The 21,416-nt window shown below is 40.2% G+C and overlaps 1 protein-coding gene across 1 annotated transcript in view; it reads left to right on the plus strand.

The window, feature by feature from the left end:
• The first annotated feature begins 5,216 nt into the window (after positions 1 to 5,216).
• GRAMD2B (GRAM domain containing 2B) overlaps positions 5,217 to 21,416 on the plus strand; it is a 44,829-nt gene continuing 28,629 nt past the window's right edge. Inside the window, exon 1 of the mRNA XM_045022310.1 lies at positions 5,217 to 5,621. Coding sequence (XP_044878245.1) covers positions 5,539 to 5,621 — 83 coding nt within the window. The 5' untranslated portion in view covers positions 5,217 to 5,538. The remainder of the gene's footprint in view (positions 5,622 to 21,416) is intronic.

Consider the following 21,416-nt stretch of genomic DNA (forward strand, 5'->3'; position numbering starts at 1 on the left):
AAGGCATTGTGTGAAGGCTGTCACACAGCATTTTGTCAATGAAATGTCATGCATTGAGAATTTTCCAAGACCCATTTACTGAGTAAGATGATGTGCCATGGAACAAAGTGCTACCACCTATTTGTGAGCAGAGATTGGGGATACATTTTCCAATCTGTAGTTTGCAGATAGTAGTTTATCTGAGCACAAGCATCTTGTTTGCCTGTGCCTAATTTTGAAGCTGTAGCCCACAGAAGCTTGGGTTTCTTGAAAAATTATGATTTGCTAGAGAGTCACTTTTAATTAATTTAGACATGAGAACTAAGTTAGTTTCAAGCAGCTACAAACTAACCTCTAAGGAAACGTAAGCAGATTTTTAAAATATGCAAGCATTGTAATTAGTATTCTGTCCACTAAATCACTTCCAAGCTATTCCCTTTCCCCCACCACACATACAAAATCACAACAGATAGGCATTATGCAAAGTGCACCACATATACATTCAGGTTAGATAGCTTATTTTAGGCTAAGAAAAATCTAATGCACGTATATGGCTATGATATTTGAGCACTTCAGTCTTCAACTTATCTATATTCACATGCCCCTGTGAGTTAGGGAAGTGTTGTTATCCCCATTTTAGAGATGGGGATTTGAAGCACAGAGACTAAGGGGCAGATTTTTAAAAGCGACTTGCCCAAATCTGTGGCAGAGCAGGCTCTAGGTTTCCTCAATTAACCATTTTCTAGAAAATAAGTGTAAGTTTTCCACCAGAGAGAAAGCAGAGTACGTCCCTCATTCTAAGTCCCCGCTCCTTAAACCTTAAACTGTTTCACAGTCCTGGTTGACAAACCTCTCACATTTAGAGATTCTGTGCATAGGAAGCTATGTAGCTACATACAACATGGACAACTCTTAGGGTACATCTACACTACATACCCACCGTAGCTCTGATTGAGCTAGTATGCTAAACATGTAGTGTAGCTCTGGCAGCACAAGTAACAGGAGAGGCAAGCTGCCCTGAGTAGTACCTTCTGAGACCAAAGGCACATAGTCAGGGCAAGTAGCCACTCACTTCTGGGCTATACTCTATTATTAGCACGCTAGGTTGACCAGAACTAGTGCGGGTAGGTCTTCTTGTGCAGGGAATCACACCCCCAGCTCAACGTGTAAACAAACCCTCAGAAGAATGAAGGTTACATTTGTCTAAGTATTGGACGGTCAAGGGCCAAGTTCGCAGCTGATGTAAGTCAGCATAGCTCCATTGACATCAGTGAAGATACACCAATGTATACAAATCAGGAATCTTGCCATGGATTTTTAATCTGGTCTTTAGAGTCTCAGAATTTGCTTTGAAATTTCAACGAAACGGCAGGTTCTCTCACTAGATTTCTGAAACTTCCTGCTTCCATTTGCCCTCACAATACTCTAAGAATAGTATCTCTCTAGGTATGTTGGCACTTTCACTTCTGATTCCAGATGTGCTGATCCATACAGACATTTAAAATAATTCCAGAGGCCAGGTATTAACCAAGGCCACCAATTTTCAGACTTGGGTGCCTAAAATAAAGTAATGTTATGTTGCAACCTTCCAGAAAGAGTATTTTATGTAACTTCTCTTTGTGTATGCCATGAACATAATAACCTAAACTACACACACACAAAGCCTGTTGGGCTGCAGTCTGCCTGCCGTGCTTGGGGTAGCAAAAAAGCTAGAGCCGCCCCTGTGCAGGTGTAGAGTGTGCCCATAATCCCACTCCAATTACCACATTTAAGCAGGTAAAATTCCCACCTTACTCTGAACAATCTAAACACACTGGCTATAGGCTAAAAGTTACCCCTTCACATATTTGTCTTTATTTTTAAATTAAATTAAACAACTTATCAGCTACAAAAATCTACCCTACATTTCATTCTATGCTTTCTCCACAAGTATAGCTACTCATAAATTGATTTTCCTCCCCCAAGCTTCTCTATTGCCTCTCTGAGCAGAGAGGCACCTGGCCTTTTAATTCTCCTGGATTAGAGCTAATGAGCCTCACCTGGTCTGGCTAGCAGCATGAGACTGCAACACAAGCCCTGCATCTCCCTGCAGAATCCTAGAGCTCATTCTGTCCCAGCAAGTGTGAACTCTGTAACAGCTTCATAGTATACTTAGTATACATAGTTATACTTATACATAGTATACTTCATAGACTAATACTTAGTCCTTCCATGGGTGCAGGGGACTGGACTAGATAACCTCTCAAGACCTCTTCCAGTCCTGTGAATCTATTACAGAAACTATTTTATTTTACTAGATTAATAAATATTTAATGATAACAATACTCAGTATTTTATATTTCCAACTGTTGTATAAATACTAACTAATGAATGAATCTTCACAACAACTCTGGTGATTGGTTAGCATTATTATCCACATTTTAAAGACAAGAAAAATAAGGCACTAACTGAGGTTAAGTGACTTTTTTTCCAGGCCAGTCAGCAAGGGGTCTGATCTTGCAGCTCACTTGAGCTGTCTTGTTGAAATCAGAGAGAGAAAGTGGATGAGGTAATATCTTTTACTGGATCAACTTCTGTCCAGTAAAATATATCACCTCACCCACCTTATGTCTCTAATATCCTGGGACTGACATAGCTACAACTGCACTGCATACAACAATTGTTGAAATCAGTAAGAATACTCAGGTGAGGGTGAGCTTCAGGAAAGGGCACCAAGTCACAGCAGAATATACATATTTCTTCACACTGTCTGTTACTCCTGGAAATATGGGGTAAAATCAATAATAGCTATATGTAATGGCTAGAAATTTAGGCCCCAGTCCTTAGCACATAGACATACTTAATTTTAAGTATTTGCAGGACCAGGGTTTTATATAGGCACATGAGAATTGTTATATTGGATCAGACCTGTGGTCCATCTAATCCAGTATCTTTTCTCCAAGAGTGGACAGTACCAGATGCTTCAGAGGAAGCTATAAGAAACCTTGCAATATGCTTCACCCATCATCAGACAAAATTCAGCTGAGAATTCTATTGGTACTACATAAAGAAGGAAATCTGATATACATACAAATGTCCAGATCCTACTTTGGGATCTCCTAGCAAAGACCTCTTCTTCTGTGTGGAGTCTCGATGACTCTACTGGATCGGGGGTGGTGATTTTGATACAGATTTAAATATGTATTGTATTTATACCATACATTTTAAATGTCATGAAAATGGGCCAGTTTTGTAGGGGATTTTTTTATTTTATTTTATTTTAGTTCTTATAATATACATGTAAATAGATATACAATCCACACCATTAAACTTATGGTATTTTATGTAAAGAAACTATATATATTTTCTACCTGGACCTGTTACCCATTATGAAATACAATCAGAGATCTGGAATATTTTTGATAGTCTCATTTATATTTCATCGGTAGCATGAAGAAGTCCCTGTGTGAGATGCTGCCATTTAATATTTCTCTCTGTTTGCAAATTCAGCAGCATCCTGCAGAGTACAAGTGGGGGGGTCTGACATTTGATCCTACTGTATATTTGTTGCATGACGTTAGATGGTTTCTTGGGGCTGCCATGCCAACCTAGGGTGTTGCTAGACAGAGGCAGAAAACAGATTTATCTGAGCCAGCATAGGTGAAAATATTAGTTCTAGTGAATTATTCTAGTGATTAGTGAGTTATCCTAATATAGAGGGTTCACACCGCTGGCACCTAGGCAGACTTCTTCAGAGTACTGCCTATATTAACAGTCACAGGTAAATCTTGGGACATAAACCTGGAAGGTTCTGAGTGTCTCATGAGAAGTGCCCAAAATTTCTCCGTTTGCTTATGTTAGAAATATCAGGAATGTAGAGTTTGATCTTTCTTGGGTTTGCAGGAGGACCTTAGGAAGTCTCAGATATGTTTATTGTGAGATCTAAAATGCTAATTGAAGGGGCAAAGGTGTTGAACTTCAACAGAGGCTTCCTTTATCCAAAATGTGAATTAGTCATTGAAGTGAAATATGTTCAAAATTAAAAAAACCACACAAAACAATTAATTTTAAACAGTCTGCTTTCCCCTGCTCAACTTTCACTCTCTTGATCATCCTCCATTATCATCAATGGAAGATTTGCCATTGACCTAATGGGAGCAGGATCAAGCCCCTAGCCTTTGTGATGTCATCATTGCACTTATTCTCCAGACACCATAAAAACTTTCAGTCTAGAGAGACCTGAGTTTCTAATGTACAAGCAGGAAAATACAAAATCCATCCCCTCTCTGGACTTCTTTAGACACCAAAAAGTGCCTTTTTTTCCCCACCTGTAAAGAACCCATCTCTTTTTGTAAGTGTAGATTGACATTGAAGAACACTGGGACAAACAATATCCCCACTCCTTACCTCTTCCTCCAACTCCCTATTATTATATTATTATTATTATTATTATGTAGTTTACTGCCTAATGGCTGACTGCCATCCTCCATGATGCATAAGTACATAAGCCTGATTCTGCAACTTGTTGCATTAGGAAAGACTGTTGTACCTATAATTAGCACTATTGATTTCAAAAGGGCTCCATACAGACAGATGCAACAATTTGCAAGATCAGTGGTGTCGTTTGTGATGCACTTTGAGATCCTTCAGGATGAAAAACACTATAAAAATGCAGTAGGTTATTGCTGTTATAAATCAACCTAAGGTTTTACACCACACTTATCACTATGGCATCTCAAATATAAAAATACCTGTCATCAAGGCCAACTTGTTAGTCATCCAGGTTGGGACCACTACTCCATGCCTATTGTCTGCTCTGAAAATAAACAAAAATTGGCTCTTTGGGGCAGCAAAGGGTTAATGGCACAGCCACTTGCCTCTCTTGTCATCGTTGTCATTCCCATATAAAACATTAAATAGACCTTTTGTTTAAGTAATCAGGAGGCAGTACCCGATGAGGCAACATCCTGTTTGAATAATTTAAGTTGTGACAGTAAAAGACCAGCCTCCTGGTGTAATCTAAAAAGACGCGATCATGGTGTGTTGCCTTAGTTCTTTGTCACTGTTATTATATCTTAAGTTATGTAAAGTCAGCGCTTGTAATTATGTTTAACATCATTAAATCCTATTTTATAGCCTCATTCCAATACATTTATGGTTTAAAAAGTAAAGCAGCTGTGAATTGTTATCACTGTGTTTTCACCTGCTTGGCTCATTAGTTTCCTCTCCCAGAAAGACTTGTTGAACAGGCTTTCTGCCCGCCTTCCTTCCGCCTACCCCCACCCCCAACTACTGGTGGGGTGGAGAAAAGGATGTCTCTTTTCTTTCGTTCTTTTTTCCTCTTCCTCCTCCCTCCCTCCCCCTTTCTCTCTTCTGCCTTCTCTTTACCATTAGGTCTCGCTGACAGGGCTAGCTCAAACTTGCTCAGGTTAGCCAGAGATAAAGAGCTGGGCTTAATTTGCTCTCTGAAGTTTCAAGAGAGAGTTGTGTGGGAGGGTGGGTCTATTTCAATTGTTGGTAGTAAGGGGTCGAGGAGGAGACACACGGATACTCACAGAGAGCTTTCTGCAGACGGTGCTAATGACTGAACAACAGTCTGATGTGGAAGAACTAAAACCTGTAAGGGCTGTCAATAAAAGAGAAAACAAAGGTGTCCTACTCCTGTAAGTATCCGACGTATTGCGTGTAAAGTCTCTGCGCCTGTTGCCTGTGGTGTGGGGCCGAGCTGAGCTATAGCTACAGTATCAAAAGGAAAAAATCCTGTATACATTTTATGTTGTTTCTTAACTTTTGATACTGGCTGCCTTGTGATTCTGCTGTTTTCTTTTACAGCTGTTAACGCTGGAAGTTAGTAGAGAGACTACAAAGTTTCAGGAATGCAGGCTCGATATGATCATGTGAAATTAAGAAAATATTTGAACGCCAATAGCGAACTGTTTATAGTCCAACTACACGTGACTAGTTTTGTAACTCGGGGACCACGAATAGGGCTGAACAGAACTTGAGTCTGGCTTTCGTTAAAGCTGGGAGACTAGAATGCTATCTGTGGAACATGTACATATGTTGTCTTCAGAGTTCTGTGTGCCAGAACTTATCTTCACGTTTGTGTCCAGTGCTTCAACAAAGCTGGTATTGTACAAAGTCTAGTCACTAAAGTAACAATGATGTACTATCTCCCATGACTTTAGTTTGTCTTCTAAAAGTGGTTTGAATCCTTTCCCCCCACCCTCCAACTTCGGAACAAGAAATTTGGGAGGGGGTTAAGTTCACCTTCATTCAGAGTAATGGAACTATAATTAGATCCAGTCTAAAAAACCCTCTAAACATCTCGTTGTGAGTTTCCTTGAAAGCACAGGACACTGTGTGGGGTGTGATGCTGGTTTGCAGGAAGCATAGCCTAGTCCTGATTCTGATTCCCCTGAGAACAGTTTTATACTGGTTTGACTTTTCGACAGTTGCACAGGTGTAAATGATACTAGAATTATTCTCCTTATCTCTGAAGTGAAAGGTCAGAGTTTCATTTGGTGTAACCAAAATGCTGCTTCTGTTTTCCCTGGTTCCCTTAGTGGTACTCTGTATTTAAGGGGAGGGAAGGAGTTTTTTATTCCAAAGTTGGGGGTGGGGGGAATAATAACTATTGACTAATGGAAAACTGACAGGAAAATCGTATTGTGTAAAGACCAATAGAGCCCTGCAAATCTTGCGTTGCATCCGCGGATGTGGATATCCGCGGACCATGTTTGCAGATCGGATGCAGATACAAACCGCGCAGGGCTCGAAAGATCAGTATCTCTAGCTCTGTGATCAGTGTTCGCTCTATACTTTAGTGGCAGTGATACCCAGGAACTCATTCAAACTTAAATTTCTTTCCCTTTTTAATCTTTGAAGGTTCTTGTACTCTGTATGATGAGTGACACTTTAAATATTGAGCTTACTTTAGAAAGGGGGGAAAGCTTTAAAGATAAAATGGCCGTTCCCAATACAACATTAATATGTGAGATTGACTAGAAATGTCTCTCTCCTGAAAGGGTTGGTGTTTCTTTTAAATCATGCCTTCATGACGCTTCTTTACATAATTACTTCTTCATGATGGGAAAAATGCTTGTGTTAAAATATCCATGGTACAGATGGGAACAGAAGGTGGAGAAAGATATTGGTAACATTTTCAAAAGTGCTTAAGTAACATAGGAAGCTAAGTCCCATTTTCAAAAGTAACTTAGACTCTTAAGTCTCATTGAAAGTCAGTGGCACTAGAATCCAAAGTTACTGGGGAATCAGATTCCTAAATTCCTTGAGCACTTTTGAAAATGTTATCTGAAAGCTTTAAAAAATAAAAGAGAGAGAGAGAGAGAGCAAAGGAAGACAGACTGTGTCTGTGTGACTGCCAGAAGGATTAGAACTTAAGTTCCTGTACAAGTTCAATTTTTATTAACTTTGCATTAGAGGTTTTCTCCTTAAAATTTCTCCTTAACACTTACAACAGCATTCCTTCATAAAGAAGAAGAGCCCATCTCAACCATCATTTTGGGTGCTGTTTGAACATCCCACTACCGCCTCGACATGTTTATGTAATTGCATCTTTTTAAATCCAAAGAACTAATAATATATACACAACACGCTGATCTTTCACTATTTCAACATACCGTATGCTCTTTATCCCCTCCCTATTTTGTCTTATCCCCACTCTGTTTAGTTCAAGATAAGATCCTTGTATGGCTTTTTATAAGTAATTTATGACGTGTACATAATTCCATGTATAACTGATGAGGCAAACCACATGGAGTACTGTCAGTTAAAACTGAACTTCCATCTGTTTTGCCTGAATATGATAGACCTCATGATAGTTCTTATAGAGGGAGTGGTTTGCTCTGGTTTTCTTGGTCAAAATTTCCCGTTGTTCTTCCCTACCAAAAAATTGTGCAGTGTGCTGTATAGTGTTTAGCTTCTGCTTACTGCCTGACAGATGGCTACATTTCCTGTGTGCTGTATATATGTAGCTTGTGAAGGTACAAACAATCCTTCAAATGTAAAATACTCTTGGAAAGTTGAAAATACTTGGTGCACAATTTTGCAATAAAATATTGAAGAAAGATATGACCAGTGTTACTCACATGCCACCCAAAGTACCAGAGATTAGAGTTCTACCCAAACCAAATATCTGGCTTCAAAGAAACCTGAATTTGGGAGAGTTTGAATTTTGCACCTTAAGGCCTCATCCTTGTTGGAAATTACAGTTCCCAGTTACACATCACAGATCATGATTAGAGCTGGTCAAAAATTTTCCAACACAACCCTTACCTGTCAGAAAATGCTGTTTTGATGGAATCTAAACAGTGTGCCAACACTTTTGATGGAAACCACGTAGGCAAGAAAGCAGGTCATCCTGCCTGGGCTGCCTCTACTTCCTAGGAAGTGCCTCCCAGGCCTGCTTGATACCCCATGACTCCAACTTCCTGGGGAGTTGGGCACCATGGAAAGGCAGTTGTCCATGGAGCTAAGAGAAAGCTGAGAAATTCAGTTTCAATTCTCCCAAAATTGAATTTTTCAGAATGTGCTCCTGTGAAAAATTTAATCTTTGACTTTTCATCTGGAGTTGGGACTAAATTATTTGTCCAACCCACTGACATTTCTCACAAGAGGATCTTTCCATTTTCCAGCCAACTTGAATCTCAATCCTGTAAACACATTTAGGAAGATGGAGAACATAAAAGGCAGCGATCTCATTTTCTGGAAAGGTGTATATGCTTCCAACACTTTTATCTCTGGTCCAAACAGGTGCACTCCCAAAATACCCACCACAGTGAAATGCACTGGCAAAAATAACTTGTTCCTGAGGCAATGCTTCAGGAATGGAAGAGGCATGTTCTGCATTTTTTTTCCCCTTTCCCACATAGGAAAGGGAGCAACTATGTCCCATACAAATGAAGAGGCAGTTCCCTGAATCACTCTTGAGCTCACTGACTTCCTACAATTGATGGCCCTGACCCTGCATACAGATCCATTTTGGTGGATCCCTAATAATTTCAATGGTGCTTTTTATGGTGCAAAGGTCAGGTCATGAGGATCTGCTTGTGGAATCAGGACCTATGTTTGTTAATCATATAGTTTATATTTTTTTTGCATAAATGTGAATTTTAGTCTAAATATATACACTTGGACTGCATAATACTACCCTAGGCTGTGTGAGTCTAAATAGAAGATCCCTATGAGATCCTCTTCTAGTTACAGTAGCACATAAAATCAAGTGCACAACTGTAGTTTCAATGACACTCCTTTTAAGGGTGTTTTGTTTGATTTTTACTACAGCAATCTTTTTATTTTTTTTTAAAGCAGGAGTTAGGTGCATAGCTTATCTAATTTCTGAAAACTCTCAGAGCACTAAACGACATTTTTTTTTAAATCAGTGTTGCATTAATTGAGGAAGTGTGTGACTTTGTGAGTGCAAAGGATGTAAACAAACCCTGCCATCAAAGGGTTTCATGTCACTTGAAACTTTGTAATGTGTTTTTTGTAGAAACAAGTAATGCAATCCTTATGACATTAGATAGTGTTTTAAAAACACTATCAGACCTGTTTACTTACACTCACTCACTCTCCTGTAAGCTTTTCTGGCAAAGCTTCAATTTTAAGAGAAACTGGGTTTCCTGATAGACAGGTGGGATAACACTCTGTGAATCTATATGGTCCTCATTACCACAGTATCTGAGCACCCCACAATCTTTAATGTATTTCTCCTCACAACAAACCTATGAGGTAGAGAAGTGCTATTTATCCCCATTTTACAGAGAAGCAACCAAGGCACAGGGACGCTAAGTGATCACACAGGAAGTCTGTGGCAGGACATAGAGCTGAACCCAGGTCTCTCAAGTCCCAGGCTAGTTCCCAAACCACTGGACTTTTCTGGTGCTTTGCTAAATAATAATTAATCTTACAAATTTCCATATGGTGAAAGACCTGAATTATTTAAAAAAGGAGTAATTATGTATGCTTGAAAGTCAGGTTTTAGTTGTTGTAACTTTGCTCCTGTAGCTAAAGGCCTTGTGAGCATACTGCCTCTGTGCTAAAATATCCATGCTTGCTTCCCACTGAATATGCAATCCAACTGATATTCAAAACCCTCCATCAGGCAGCTCCTAGCTTCCTGAGGCAGTGTGCTCACCATGGCCTGTGTCCCCAGTGGCTTGGGAGCTGTCTGTAAGAGACTGCCCCCTCGCTCCATGTGCCCTAGCAGTGTAGTTGACAATCAGCAGAGGCACTTCAGCTGGAGGTACTTTGCTTTGTAAGAGAGGACTGCTGGTTGGACTCCTTGGGGGCCCTTGAGCTAGAAATTGGTCCCATCCCCATGCCTGTTGGTCCACAATAATCTACCTTAGCTAAACTTGGGGCATTTGTCAGAGCCAATGTCTATAAGTCAGCACTTGGAGATGGTTGAGGAGTGTGAGGCTCTGTGGGGTTGAGAGTTTTGCAGAATTTGAGATACGGAAGCTTTGTTTGTTGGGGGTTGGCCTGTTGCTGTATCTATGAAATGTAATTGTAACTATCTGTCTGGAACCCTACAGTACTTAAACAGCTGTCATTAAATGTGTTCACATTGGTTATTTCAATGTGGTGTTTAAAAAGCATCCCTCTCTTCTCACTGTGCCTTTGTGCTAAGATCACAGTTCAGGGTTCTGGGATGGGGTTTTCACCTGAAATGTTGAGCTAAAGTATCTTACACTATCATATCATATGTTAAACTCTTCTTTCTTCTCTCTACTCCTCAGAGAAGTTGTTCTCTGAAGCTCTTCCTAAACACATCAAGAGTCCTTAAATTGCTTCCAAATTGGCATTCCTGTGATTGATATCTTGATGTAAATCCCTTTTGGTCATAGAGTATCTGGTTCTCATATTGTATGTAATGTAAGGAGCCTTATTTTCCTTTCACATGCACTTAATTCCTTTGACTTCAATGGAGCCACTCTGATTTATACTGAAGAGAATCAGGTTCATGCTCTCTAAATCTGTCTGTGATAGAAAACTCCCGACAATACACCAGTTAAAACAGTACATAATTGGTTTTATGCTGAACACGGTATGTGGTGTGTATTTGTGAGCTAGCACGCTGGAGTAGTAGGGCTAGTATTAACTGACACATTCCATGCACTAATGATTACAGCACATGACAAATTTTGTCTTGCTAATCTTGGTGCACCAGACTTTGAGAAACGAAGGATTTTAACTTAAAAATGAGTGTAGGTCTTTTTAGGGCATTACAGGTAGGGTAAGCAAAAGTATTCCTTAATACTGAGAGAAAATATAAAAAAACAAGTGCTTCCAAGGGCTATAGAAAATAATTAAATAAAAACTGTCCCCTGCTAGGAATAGTGTCATAATACATATCAGATAATTATATGTATACTGTAGATCATTGGTAACTTAATGTTTCTGTTTGATAAATAATCACAGGTTGGGAGAAGGAAAAAAAATGGCAGCCCTAGTCTGTTGACATTCAGGTGACAGTACACAGTACTTTATTTTTCCTTTGAAATGTGTGTGACTTAGGGCCATGCAATTGGTGGAGACTTTGAAACTGGTAAAGACCCTCCCTACTCTTTCGATTATATGTGGGGTGGTTGTGAGGGTTTTTGGCAGCTGTCTGCAGTTTAGTGTTTCTAGTTATGAAGAGGAGTTAACCTGGCCAATCTTCAGCTAGGCTCAGTACGCTTTAAATGTCTGCTCTTCACTTTATTTTTTTAAGTATGTGTCTGACACACTTACATGCTTGGAACTTTGCAATAGAAGGGTTTAGTGTCCTCTGATCAATAGTACCATGTTCATAATCCTCTCTTGTACTACATACAAAAACTACATTTAAAAGAACATTATTTAAGGTTGCAAACCCTCAACTTAAGAAATACTAGAATTAAGGTTCTGTTTTCTCCATATAAAATTAAATGTGTGGTTGGTTGTTTGTTTGCTTGTTTGTTTTTTCCAAGGCTTAGTCTTGGAAATGGCTGAACTATTTTGTCTGAAATTTTCCCAAAAATGAATCCACCTTAGGCAGACACTTGGCATAGAAAATTTCAGCTGAAACAGTTTGCCAAAGCTATAAGCAACTGATACCATGGTTTTAAAATGGGAAGTGTTAGGCAACCTCACTAATAGGTGGTGCTCTCAGCCTTGCCTATAATGCATGCTCTGGACCTGATTTTCAGAAGTGCTGAGCACCTGCACTTGTCTGACTTCATTTGCAGTTGTGGTTCTTCAGTACTCCTGAAAATTAGGCCATGTAAAATTACCCCGGTTGCCCTGCAGGTCATGTATACTGTCAACACACACAAGTGCAAAGCTGCCTGTCTAAGTCTTACTGTGTGATACCTGAAAAAGAGCTGTGTAGCTCACAAGCTTGTCTTTCACTAACAGAAGCAGGTCCAATAAGTTATACATCATCCAGCTTGTCTCTCTTACTGTGTATGTCACATACAGGAGCATGAGTTTGCGTAGGCTTTTGCTCTACACCAGCTAACCCCATTGACTAAACTCCGAAAATAACAAGATTCCAAACCTTTTTTTATACCACTGTTACTCAGAGATAAAGAAGAATTTTTGCTGGCAACTATCATGATCCTACTGGTCTTCAAGATGTGTCCCCAGGGTCCCCAGTTGACTGTTGCCTCTCTGCTGCCACTCAGTGGCTTGCTACTAATCTTCTGAGCAGGAAAGACAATGAAACCTGAAGTGACATCAGGGAGGACTTCTCAGGGCTTGATTGGAGGAACACCATGAATTCTGATTTGTCAGGGCTTCCTATTTAAACCCACAGGAAGTTGTCTCTACAACTGGTCTCTACCTGGCTGTTACGTTGGACCTTGCCTTCTTGCCTGACTCATGAATCCTACTTGCTTGCCTTGCTCCTGGTTCCTACTTTGTTCTTGTTTCTTGCCCCGGTCTCTGAATCCACCTCTGACCCTTGGCTCGACGCCAACTCAGACTCCAACCACGAGACTTAGCTGCCTATAGCCCTGACAGCAGCTTTATAATTGGTGCTCTCTTCTAATGTTCAACAGTGACCACAGGACCCTCAGAGTGTCAGATCTGCTAGTTGATGCCCAAATATAATATCTTTTCTCTTTGCCACCCCAGCCACACACATGCTTCTATCCTGTAGCTGGAATAGTGGTACATTTCCTTCCTGAAGCTAGAACAGATCCTCATTGTCAACAGGCAGTTACCAAGAGAACCAAACACACCCTACCATGCTGAATCAGAGAAGCTATACAAAACTGCTCTCATTTGGAAGCTGCTCTATATCTCTTCTGAAGAATAAATGTGAACTTTGTACAGCTTCCTAAAGCAGATGTTGCAGTGGAATCTAATACTGTCACCCAGCTGACTCTTCCCACTCTGCACCCCCAAGACCAGACAGATGAGTTGACAGGCCCTTGAGGAAGAAAGTATAAATTTCATTTACTATGCAGGCATATGTTACTGCCAGCCCTTATGGCTAGAAGAGCTGTTGCTTGGTCTAGCAACCTTCAAAGATAAAATCAATATGAAGAAAAATGTCTTAACCAGTATTCTTTGACAACTCCCAAGATACAATTAAGTTCTCTGCCAGAGCTATTTCCTCAAATGCTATATTGCACAAGAAGCTCTGGCTCAGGATGTAGAAGGCAGATAGCCAAGTACAGCAGCTTCTGTCTGCCTCTCTATTTTCCATAGAAAGAAAGCTCTTCGGGGAGCAATAGCTGAGTCAAATGGAGAGAAATACTCAGTTTTCTCACAAACCAGGTAAAAAGCCAGAGGCCTCTACAGACACATTGTCCTTTTTCCATTGACAAAACAGCAAGAGAGTCTCACCTGAGGGAAGGCAATACACAGGTGACAATTGCCTGTCTGTCTACTTCCAGCCTACTCCAACCTATAGAACTTTACTATCTCCTTATCATAAAATGCTGTGTTGTGTTGCCTAATGACAGGATGATTATTGTTAAGTTTACCCTAGAACAAAAGGCTGGAGGCAATGGGGAACAAACATATCTGAATGGAGGACTATCCAGGGCCAGGCTGAGGACTCTTGATGGCTTTCCCATATGTATATGAGCATGTGTTTGTGACTGATAGACCGTAACACCTCCTGGGTGTCCCAGCCTATGATGGAGGCTACAGTGCAAAAGTGAAGGATGCAGTGCAATTTACAATCAAAATGTTTACAAAACAGCATGGAGTTTGCTGATGCACTAATCTGTCACAACCAGCTTAGAGAGGAAAACTCTACAGAAGGTTGGCTGCTGTGAAAGATGACAATGTGTGGCAATGGTGGAGATGGCTGATACAAATTGTAGCAAGAGATGTCACTATAGCAGACTGATCCCCAGTGCAATGTGAAAATGGGATAAAAGATTGCCAGAGGTGGAAATCTTATACTGCAACATAAAAAACCCTCTGCAATCTTATTTCATGATACTGCAGGAGAGGAAAAAAATGTTTATTTGTATCTGCAAAGTCCTGGTCAAAGGAGCTGTTGCAGATTCTGGATTAATTAGGCTCTGCATACTGCTTACATACAGGATTAGAGTCCAATACTTCCTGCTGCGAGAAGTCTTCATGTTTCCTAGTGGATAAGATTGCTCGGATCTGCTGTGTGTCTCCATGGAAGCAGACACATGATTGCGGGAGTCAAGTTGTGGATCTGCTGAATTTGGGTAGGGTTGCTTGCTGAGGTGCTAGGAGAGTTTTGAGTAATAAACTAAGATAGACCTGTGTCCTTCCTCTCTGGTGGAGGGGGAAAAGGTGGCTAGTTGGACAGGCAGTGTGTTACTTATGATTTGAACCTGTGACAAGTCAAGAAGCATGTGGGTTTTTTGTTTGTTTTTAGCAAACTCTCCAATTATTGCCTTGTCTTTAATCTATATTTCTTAGCCAAATGTTATTAAGAAGGTTGAGATCAGGCAGTTCTGTGATATCTGTTCACTAAGTCTCCTGGACCCTGACCCAGTCCGCTTTGTTTTAGGTCTGCTTCTGGCACAAAGACTGTACTTGCAGTGTTGACTGATCAGGTGTCTGTGCTAATTCTCAGATATCTCGTCCATCTGATAAGCTTCCATTCAACAGTCCCTTTCCTTCTCTCTCTTTCTATGTACCTAATCAAGAGCTAGATATTTTTGATTATGTCTTTACACAGATGAAAAACAGTTTTGCACAGTTATAATCCCTGATATCAAAACAGAAGAATTCTAAAAAATGCTATAAAAGAGAAGAGATCTTGAGTACACTGCATCTAGCAGCCTAATCTCTCACTGTAAGTGCTCCACTATACCATTTTTTAAAAGGGAACCAGTAGGACTTCCTAAATCTCACAACAGACTTTTTCACTAACATTCTTTTAATATGTTAAGTTTAAAAAAAATTCCTTGCATCTATATTTTTAAAAGCACCTGGTACAACTAACCATTGCTACAAGGATATTGAAGAATCTACCATATTCATGCAACAGATCTCTTGCATAAGCACAGCTAAATCTGAAAACTTGGCTCACACTCATGTGAAGAATATCACTTTGGAAGGCAGGTACTTTTTCCAAACACTTAAACAGTGTGAAGACTCTTCAGTGGTGAAGCCAAGCTTTCTTTTCCTCACTTGTTTACTCCTGTGACGATGCCCACAAATGACTGCATTGTTAGGTGGCAGCCATGGATTTTCATAAACCATGAATATTTGTCAGGCCCTACTGTAAGTATGACTGTTAGCAGGTTCTGCAGGCAACTATATTTCTTCCTTATTTAATTTGGCAGAAAAGAATTGGAAGCTGACACCTGCAGGTGCCTCTTCCCTCCCTTTCTTGATCCTGAATAAAATTTAGGGCATGTCTACATTAAAAACTTCAGTCGACCTATATTAAGTCAACTTACAGACACCACAGTAATGACTGCTGTGGTTCATGTCCACACTACCTGCCTTCAGTCAGTGGCACATATCCTCACCAGCACTGACCTAAGGGGGCAGAGTGGGGAGCTGAGAGTCCAGGCTCTCAGCTCCACTCACTGCTCCCAACCAGGAGCCTGGCTGCCCCACAGGATCTGGCCCTGGTTTGATTTTGGGAATAGTGCTCCGTCCTTGGACTTTCTGCTGAGGCTAGCCAGAAAGTTGCAGTGGTGAGGTATTGGAGTGATGGGGTTTTTTTTTTTGTTTTGAAGTGGACAGATGGACTGGGGACACTTTGAAGAAAGATAGAACAACCAGAATGGCTTACATTCCTGTTCTGTTCTGTTCTTTTTATAAAATATTAGCCTCTCACTTAATGGCACAAGGAATTTGTTTCTATTTTTCTATGGAACTTGATAGCATCTGTCTTTGATTAGATGGGGAATACTGACTGTTAATAATAGATGGTATTTAAGAACTGAGACTGTACATGCTAATGACGTCCACAATGTCACAATGACCTTACTGCTGTCTGCTGAGGTATTATGGTGTGAGACTTGACCTGGTTATTAGGTGAAATGTTTATCCACTGGGCTAAAAAAGTACAATAAGATAAGATACCTTTCCATTTTTTTTGCTGTTTTAAAAGGTATAAGTCCATGCTTAATAACTAGACAATTTTATTATTTTCACTAGACAAAATTCATTAGTTGTTTAAAATTCAAATGTATTCAAATTTTCTAAAACTATATAAGAATACACATTTGGTTTGAAATGTTGGTATATATTGCTATGTTTAAAGGTATTGCTGCAAAGTGAGACTACATCAATAAATATTCAAATAACTCTGCTTCCTCACCCTCACAAATATAACCCGTGACAAAAAATAACTATCAGAGTGAGGAAAAGCAAACTCACCACTGCTAATGTCCCCAAATCCCTCTGTGTCATCGTAAGAGCCATTTCATAGGCAAAATATGCATACGGCACACATTGCAATGCCTGTCAGGAAACAGTCAATCATAGGCCCAGTGCCTTCTCAGACTGCTGCCTGTGTTGCTGAGAAGGGCTGACACCGAGCAAAACAATGGTGTTCAGAAGATCTGGTAAAAGAGAGAGGGATAGCTGGAGGCAGGGCAGAGGGTATAATTCAAATATAGTCACATCTACTATAGCAGCTTCACTCTGTGTTTATATTTGGCTCGTGAGTTGTTTCTATAATGAGAATTAGCCTCCTAGCATTGCTTTCAAAGGGATTGAAGATATGCAGACCATTAGTGTCTGCTAGAAAAGAACAGAGCATCCACTATCTTTAGTTCTGTATCCACTTGTAATAACAAGCTGACCCCCAATTTTAGTGTTCTTGAATTCCTTAAGCTCTGAACACACTCTCTTCACATATATAAAGATATGTCTGACAACTTTACCCCTCCAACATACAACTGAAATGGTATCCTTCCAAAATCAGATGCTCAGTTTTGGGCTCTTGTATGTACAGACCAGAGTACTGTGTTTTTAAATTAGACAAAGATAAATTTACTCCATCCACTTGAATACACCATTGGTCTACTTAGCTTCTTGTTTGCCCCATTAAGCAGCTCTTCATTTCTTCACTCTTAGTCCAGATGTATTCTGCTTGGAGTTGTGAACATATTTCAATAGTATTAGCTCTCTGAATCAGTGTCAAAATCACAATGCCCTTGTGTGTTTTCACTTATGCCATACAAATGTGGTGTTTCTTTTAAATCTTGGAGCTGCATTATACCACAGAAGCAGGATAGGTGTACGTACAGAGCTTAGATGTTTAACTCCAGAGAACAGGACAGTTCAGACTAAACAGATTCTATTCCTTTTAAATGCTGAGCATCGTTCTGGATTTTATATGGTGTTAGTGGCATGTCTGCTTCATTATGACTCACCACATCCTTATCTGGTAAAGATAGGATGCTAACTGTCATCGTTACAGGGCAAAATAGACAGTTTCTCTTTTAGTACCTCTGACTTATACCTCTTTAGCCTTGCTCCCTTCACCCCTCTCTGGCCAGAACTATATGGTTCAATTGGTCTGATCTGGATCTCTGAACAGCAGCACCCCTATTTCCCAACCATGTTAACACAACAAGTTCAACTGGGTTTGGTACCTGTAAACCTTCTTTCTCTATCAGCCTGTAACAGTACAAGTTCACAGGGACACAGAGCCATCATCTTCAAAAGAAAGTCTTTATTTATTCACTTATCCAAGTACACAGCATGCAAAGTGAAGGGTAAAAACAATAAAGATGTATACATAAATTTCCCCTATATTTACCTTTCCTTGAAAGCTTTGGTACGTTTCATCTGCCTAGTTACCTCCATTTCTGGCTGGGAATAGCCTGCTCTCTGTCTCCTTGCATAACAGTAGCTCTCCCTGGGCAGCCCCTCTTGGATCACCCAAACCCCCTCTTTTCTAGGCCCTCTGTGTTGTAATGGTTTAGTATCCTTTATTTGATCCTAGGACTAGGCTTGGAAAGAGTAAATCATTCTTAGTTTGGCTGGAGCTCGGTAGGAAGTATTCCCCAATAAACAGCTTCCCCATGGTTTCCTCAAGGGCTCTTACCTATGTCATTGTTTTGCTTTCCCTGCTTGGTCCTTTTTAATAACCCCACATCAAGTAACCCCACATAACTAAACACACGGTACGTCTGTGCTGTAATTAAACACCTGCAGCTGGCCCACGTCAGCTGACTGGTGGGGCTGTAAAATTGCAGTGTAGACTGTCGGCAGATCCTGTGAGGGGGAAGGGTCCCAAGACTCCAGCCTAAGCCTGAATGTCTACACCACAGTTTTACTGCCCGAGCCCCATAAGCCCAAGTCAGCGGACATGAGCCACTCACGTGTTTAATTGCAGTGTAGACAGTCGCATGCACCATATTCATAAAAATAATAGATATTTCCCTGTAACATCATACACCAACCAATAAAGACATGGGCCAGGGACGACGTACCACACATTACTCACTTGGCAGATTAAATGTAACAGTAGAAAGCGTCCCATTATGCTGTTGTGAAGGAAGTCCCTTAAATATCCAGGAGTATAAAAATAACCTGGGTAACAGGTAGACATGTTGCAGTTGTCCAGCATTCAAGATGGAATTGACTGGATTCAAAACTAGACAAAATTTTGGTGTGTCATGGCATTGCAAACCAGTGAAGTCATTTTCTAACCTGTTCAGAATTAGAAAATATTCAACAAACAGTGCAAATGAACAAATGGCAGCCTTTGTGGTGGTGGAGTTTCGGAACTGGTCATCCAAGCAGCATGTTTCTGCTCTAAATGGATGAGAGACCGCTTAATAAACAAGCAGCTAGTGGGACGCTACTTAAGATAGCTTTTGATCTCCGAGAGAGGGTGGACTTGGAAGGTAAGAATAGCCAGTCTAGGGAAATATGAGCAAACCTACAGAATATTAAGGATCTACATAATACGTTTCTGTGTGTTCTAGGGATTGTTTCATTTTTGCTGAATTATGTGTTGAGAACTAAAACAAATCAAATTTATTGGACCTTTCTCAGAACACGTAATGAATGCCTATAGTGCATTGGTCAAATAACGCTGAATATTTGTAAGCAACTTTCATTCAACATCTGCCAAAACATCCAAAAAGCGGTCTTTGGTGAGTGCAAAGGGAACAGGATGTAGTGTAGGTTTTTAGTAGCAATTACACTTCATAATAGTTTTTCAAAGGAAAAAATTTCAAATAAAATTCCATTGTAATCAACTTAATACAATTTTTGCGACATAGGTTAGCTACAAGTCTGAGTGGCTGATCTTCTGACTTCAGAAGGAACTTTCTTTCTGTAGCATAAAGAACTTGGGCTCCCAGATCTGCCACTAGTTTTCTGTGTTTATATACAGTGTATAAAAGAGACAAGATCCATTTCCCATGACTTTTAAAATGTGCTGGCTAATGATGGGTCTCAGTACGCTTCATTAGATACACATTCAGTTCACTGCTTTTTGTGAATATATTTCCCTGCTCTTTTTTTCTTTTACTGTGAGTTAATCTTATGTTCCTCGGTTCCATTCTTGGTGTATATTATGGTTATGTACTGTAACCAACTGTTTTTCTAATACAGAGTTCATATCCTTTTAATGTCACTAATTTTATGTTGTCATTTTAACTGTGACTCATCAGTGAAGATGAATCTCTACAACTTTAAAATGTATTCCCTTTGTGCCATAATAAATCTGAAAGTGATTTTTTTAAAGGGGGTGGCATGTCTGAAAAGTAGGTAGATTTTCTTTTTGCATGTTCATCTTGAAGCAGATATTCTATCAGCGTTAGAGTTGTGCTTTTAAAAGTATATATTCACAACAAACTCAAAATCTTGATATTTCACCTTGATATGTACAAAAATGGCCCACTTGCATGAAAACCCTGTTAAGCAAAATGACACCTACCATAACACCTTTTTTGGTCTTTTTTTTTGAGGTGGAGCTACTTTTTCTCAATAATTGCTCTGTTAAACTAGAGTGAAATCTTCAAATTGCAAAACTTTGGAACACTAGATCTAAATCTAATCTCCTGTGCATCACAGGCCACCAACATCACACTCTCACTAAATCCAACAACTGAAATGAGACTCTCAGAAAACTAGACTATTGTATGCTACAGGCGGAGAACTAGGTGGACTAAGGGGCAGCAGTATCTAAGGAGCCTGAAATGGCAGAGGAATTACACACTATTGCTGATATTTTACAGCTGTGGTGAGTTAGTTTCCCAAGAGATCTGTAGGCTCGTATGAGAGGAAATGAAGATTTACTCCTTTGTACTGAATTTCTGATTGCATGAGCTAGGTGTTGCATGTGGCAGTGGTGTTGGTGGAGGGTATATATGAAGCATACGTAGGAAGGGCATGTGTAGCTGTGATCCGTGACACATTTGCAGGGGTGGAGTCTACTTAAACTTCTTTACTTTAATCAGGTACACCAATACATTGGCAGGACTCTCCCTCTTCTTCCTGGAGGCAAGGCCTGAGTTGGGGGGAAAGGACTTTGGCTGCTTTTAGAGATGCAGTGAAAAGAGAAGGTGAACAGGTTGGGCTGAGCCCAGCTCTTCTCCCTCCCTCGACCCCCTCCCCCCGAACAAGTAAAAGGAATAACATAGTACCACACTTCCTCAATCCCTAAAACACTTTTTACCACCCCATATCCTCAGGGAGCTGCACCTTTATGCTAGGAAAGGCATGCATGGGTGGAGCCTTGTGACTTTGGAATGGTGGCTGGAGTTGCTGTTGGTAGAGAAGGCAAGGGGTTGAATGATGGACAGAGTCAGGGGAAGGGAATTTTAGGTGTGAAGTCATTTATACCACTGTTCCACTGTTAAAGCAAGTGGGGAGGAGGGATTAATTGAAAGGAGGAAAAAAAATAAAACAAGATGGAAACAAAACTACTCAATGGATCATAGGTTGTAAAGGATTTGAAGATGGGCAGGAATTTCACTCTTATGGGTTGTTACAGGAGAAAGGAAGAGGTGAAAAGGGTATGTGTGTATTATACAGAGAGATTTAACGGC

This window comes from Mauremys mutica, chromosome 6 (genome assembly GCF_020497125.1).
Source record: "Mauremys mutica isolate MM-2020 ecotype Southern chromosome 6, ASM2049712v1, whole genome shotgun sequence".
NCBI classification, from domain to species: domain Eukaryota; kingdom Metazoa; phylum Chordata; order Testudines; family Geoemydidae; genus Mauremys; species Mauremys mutica.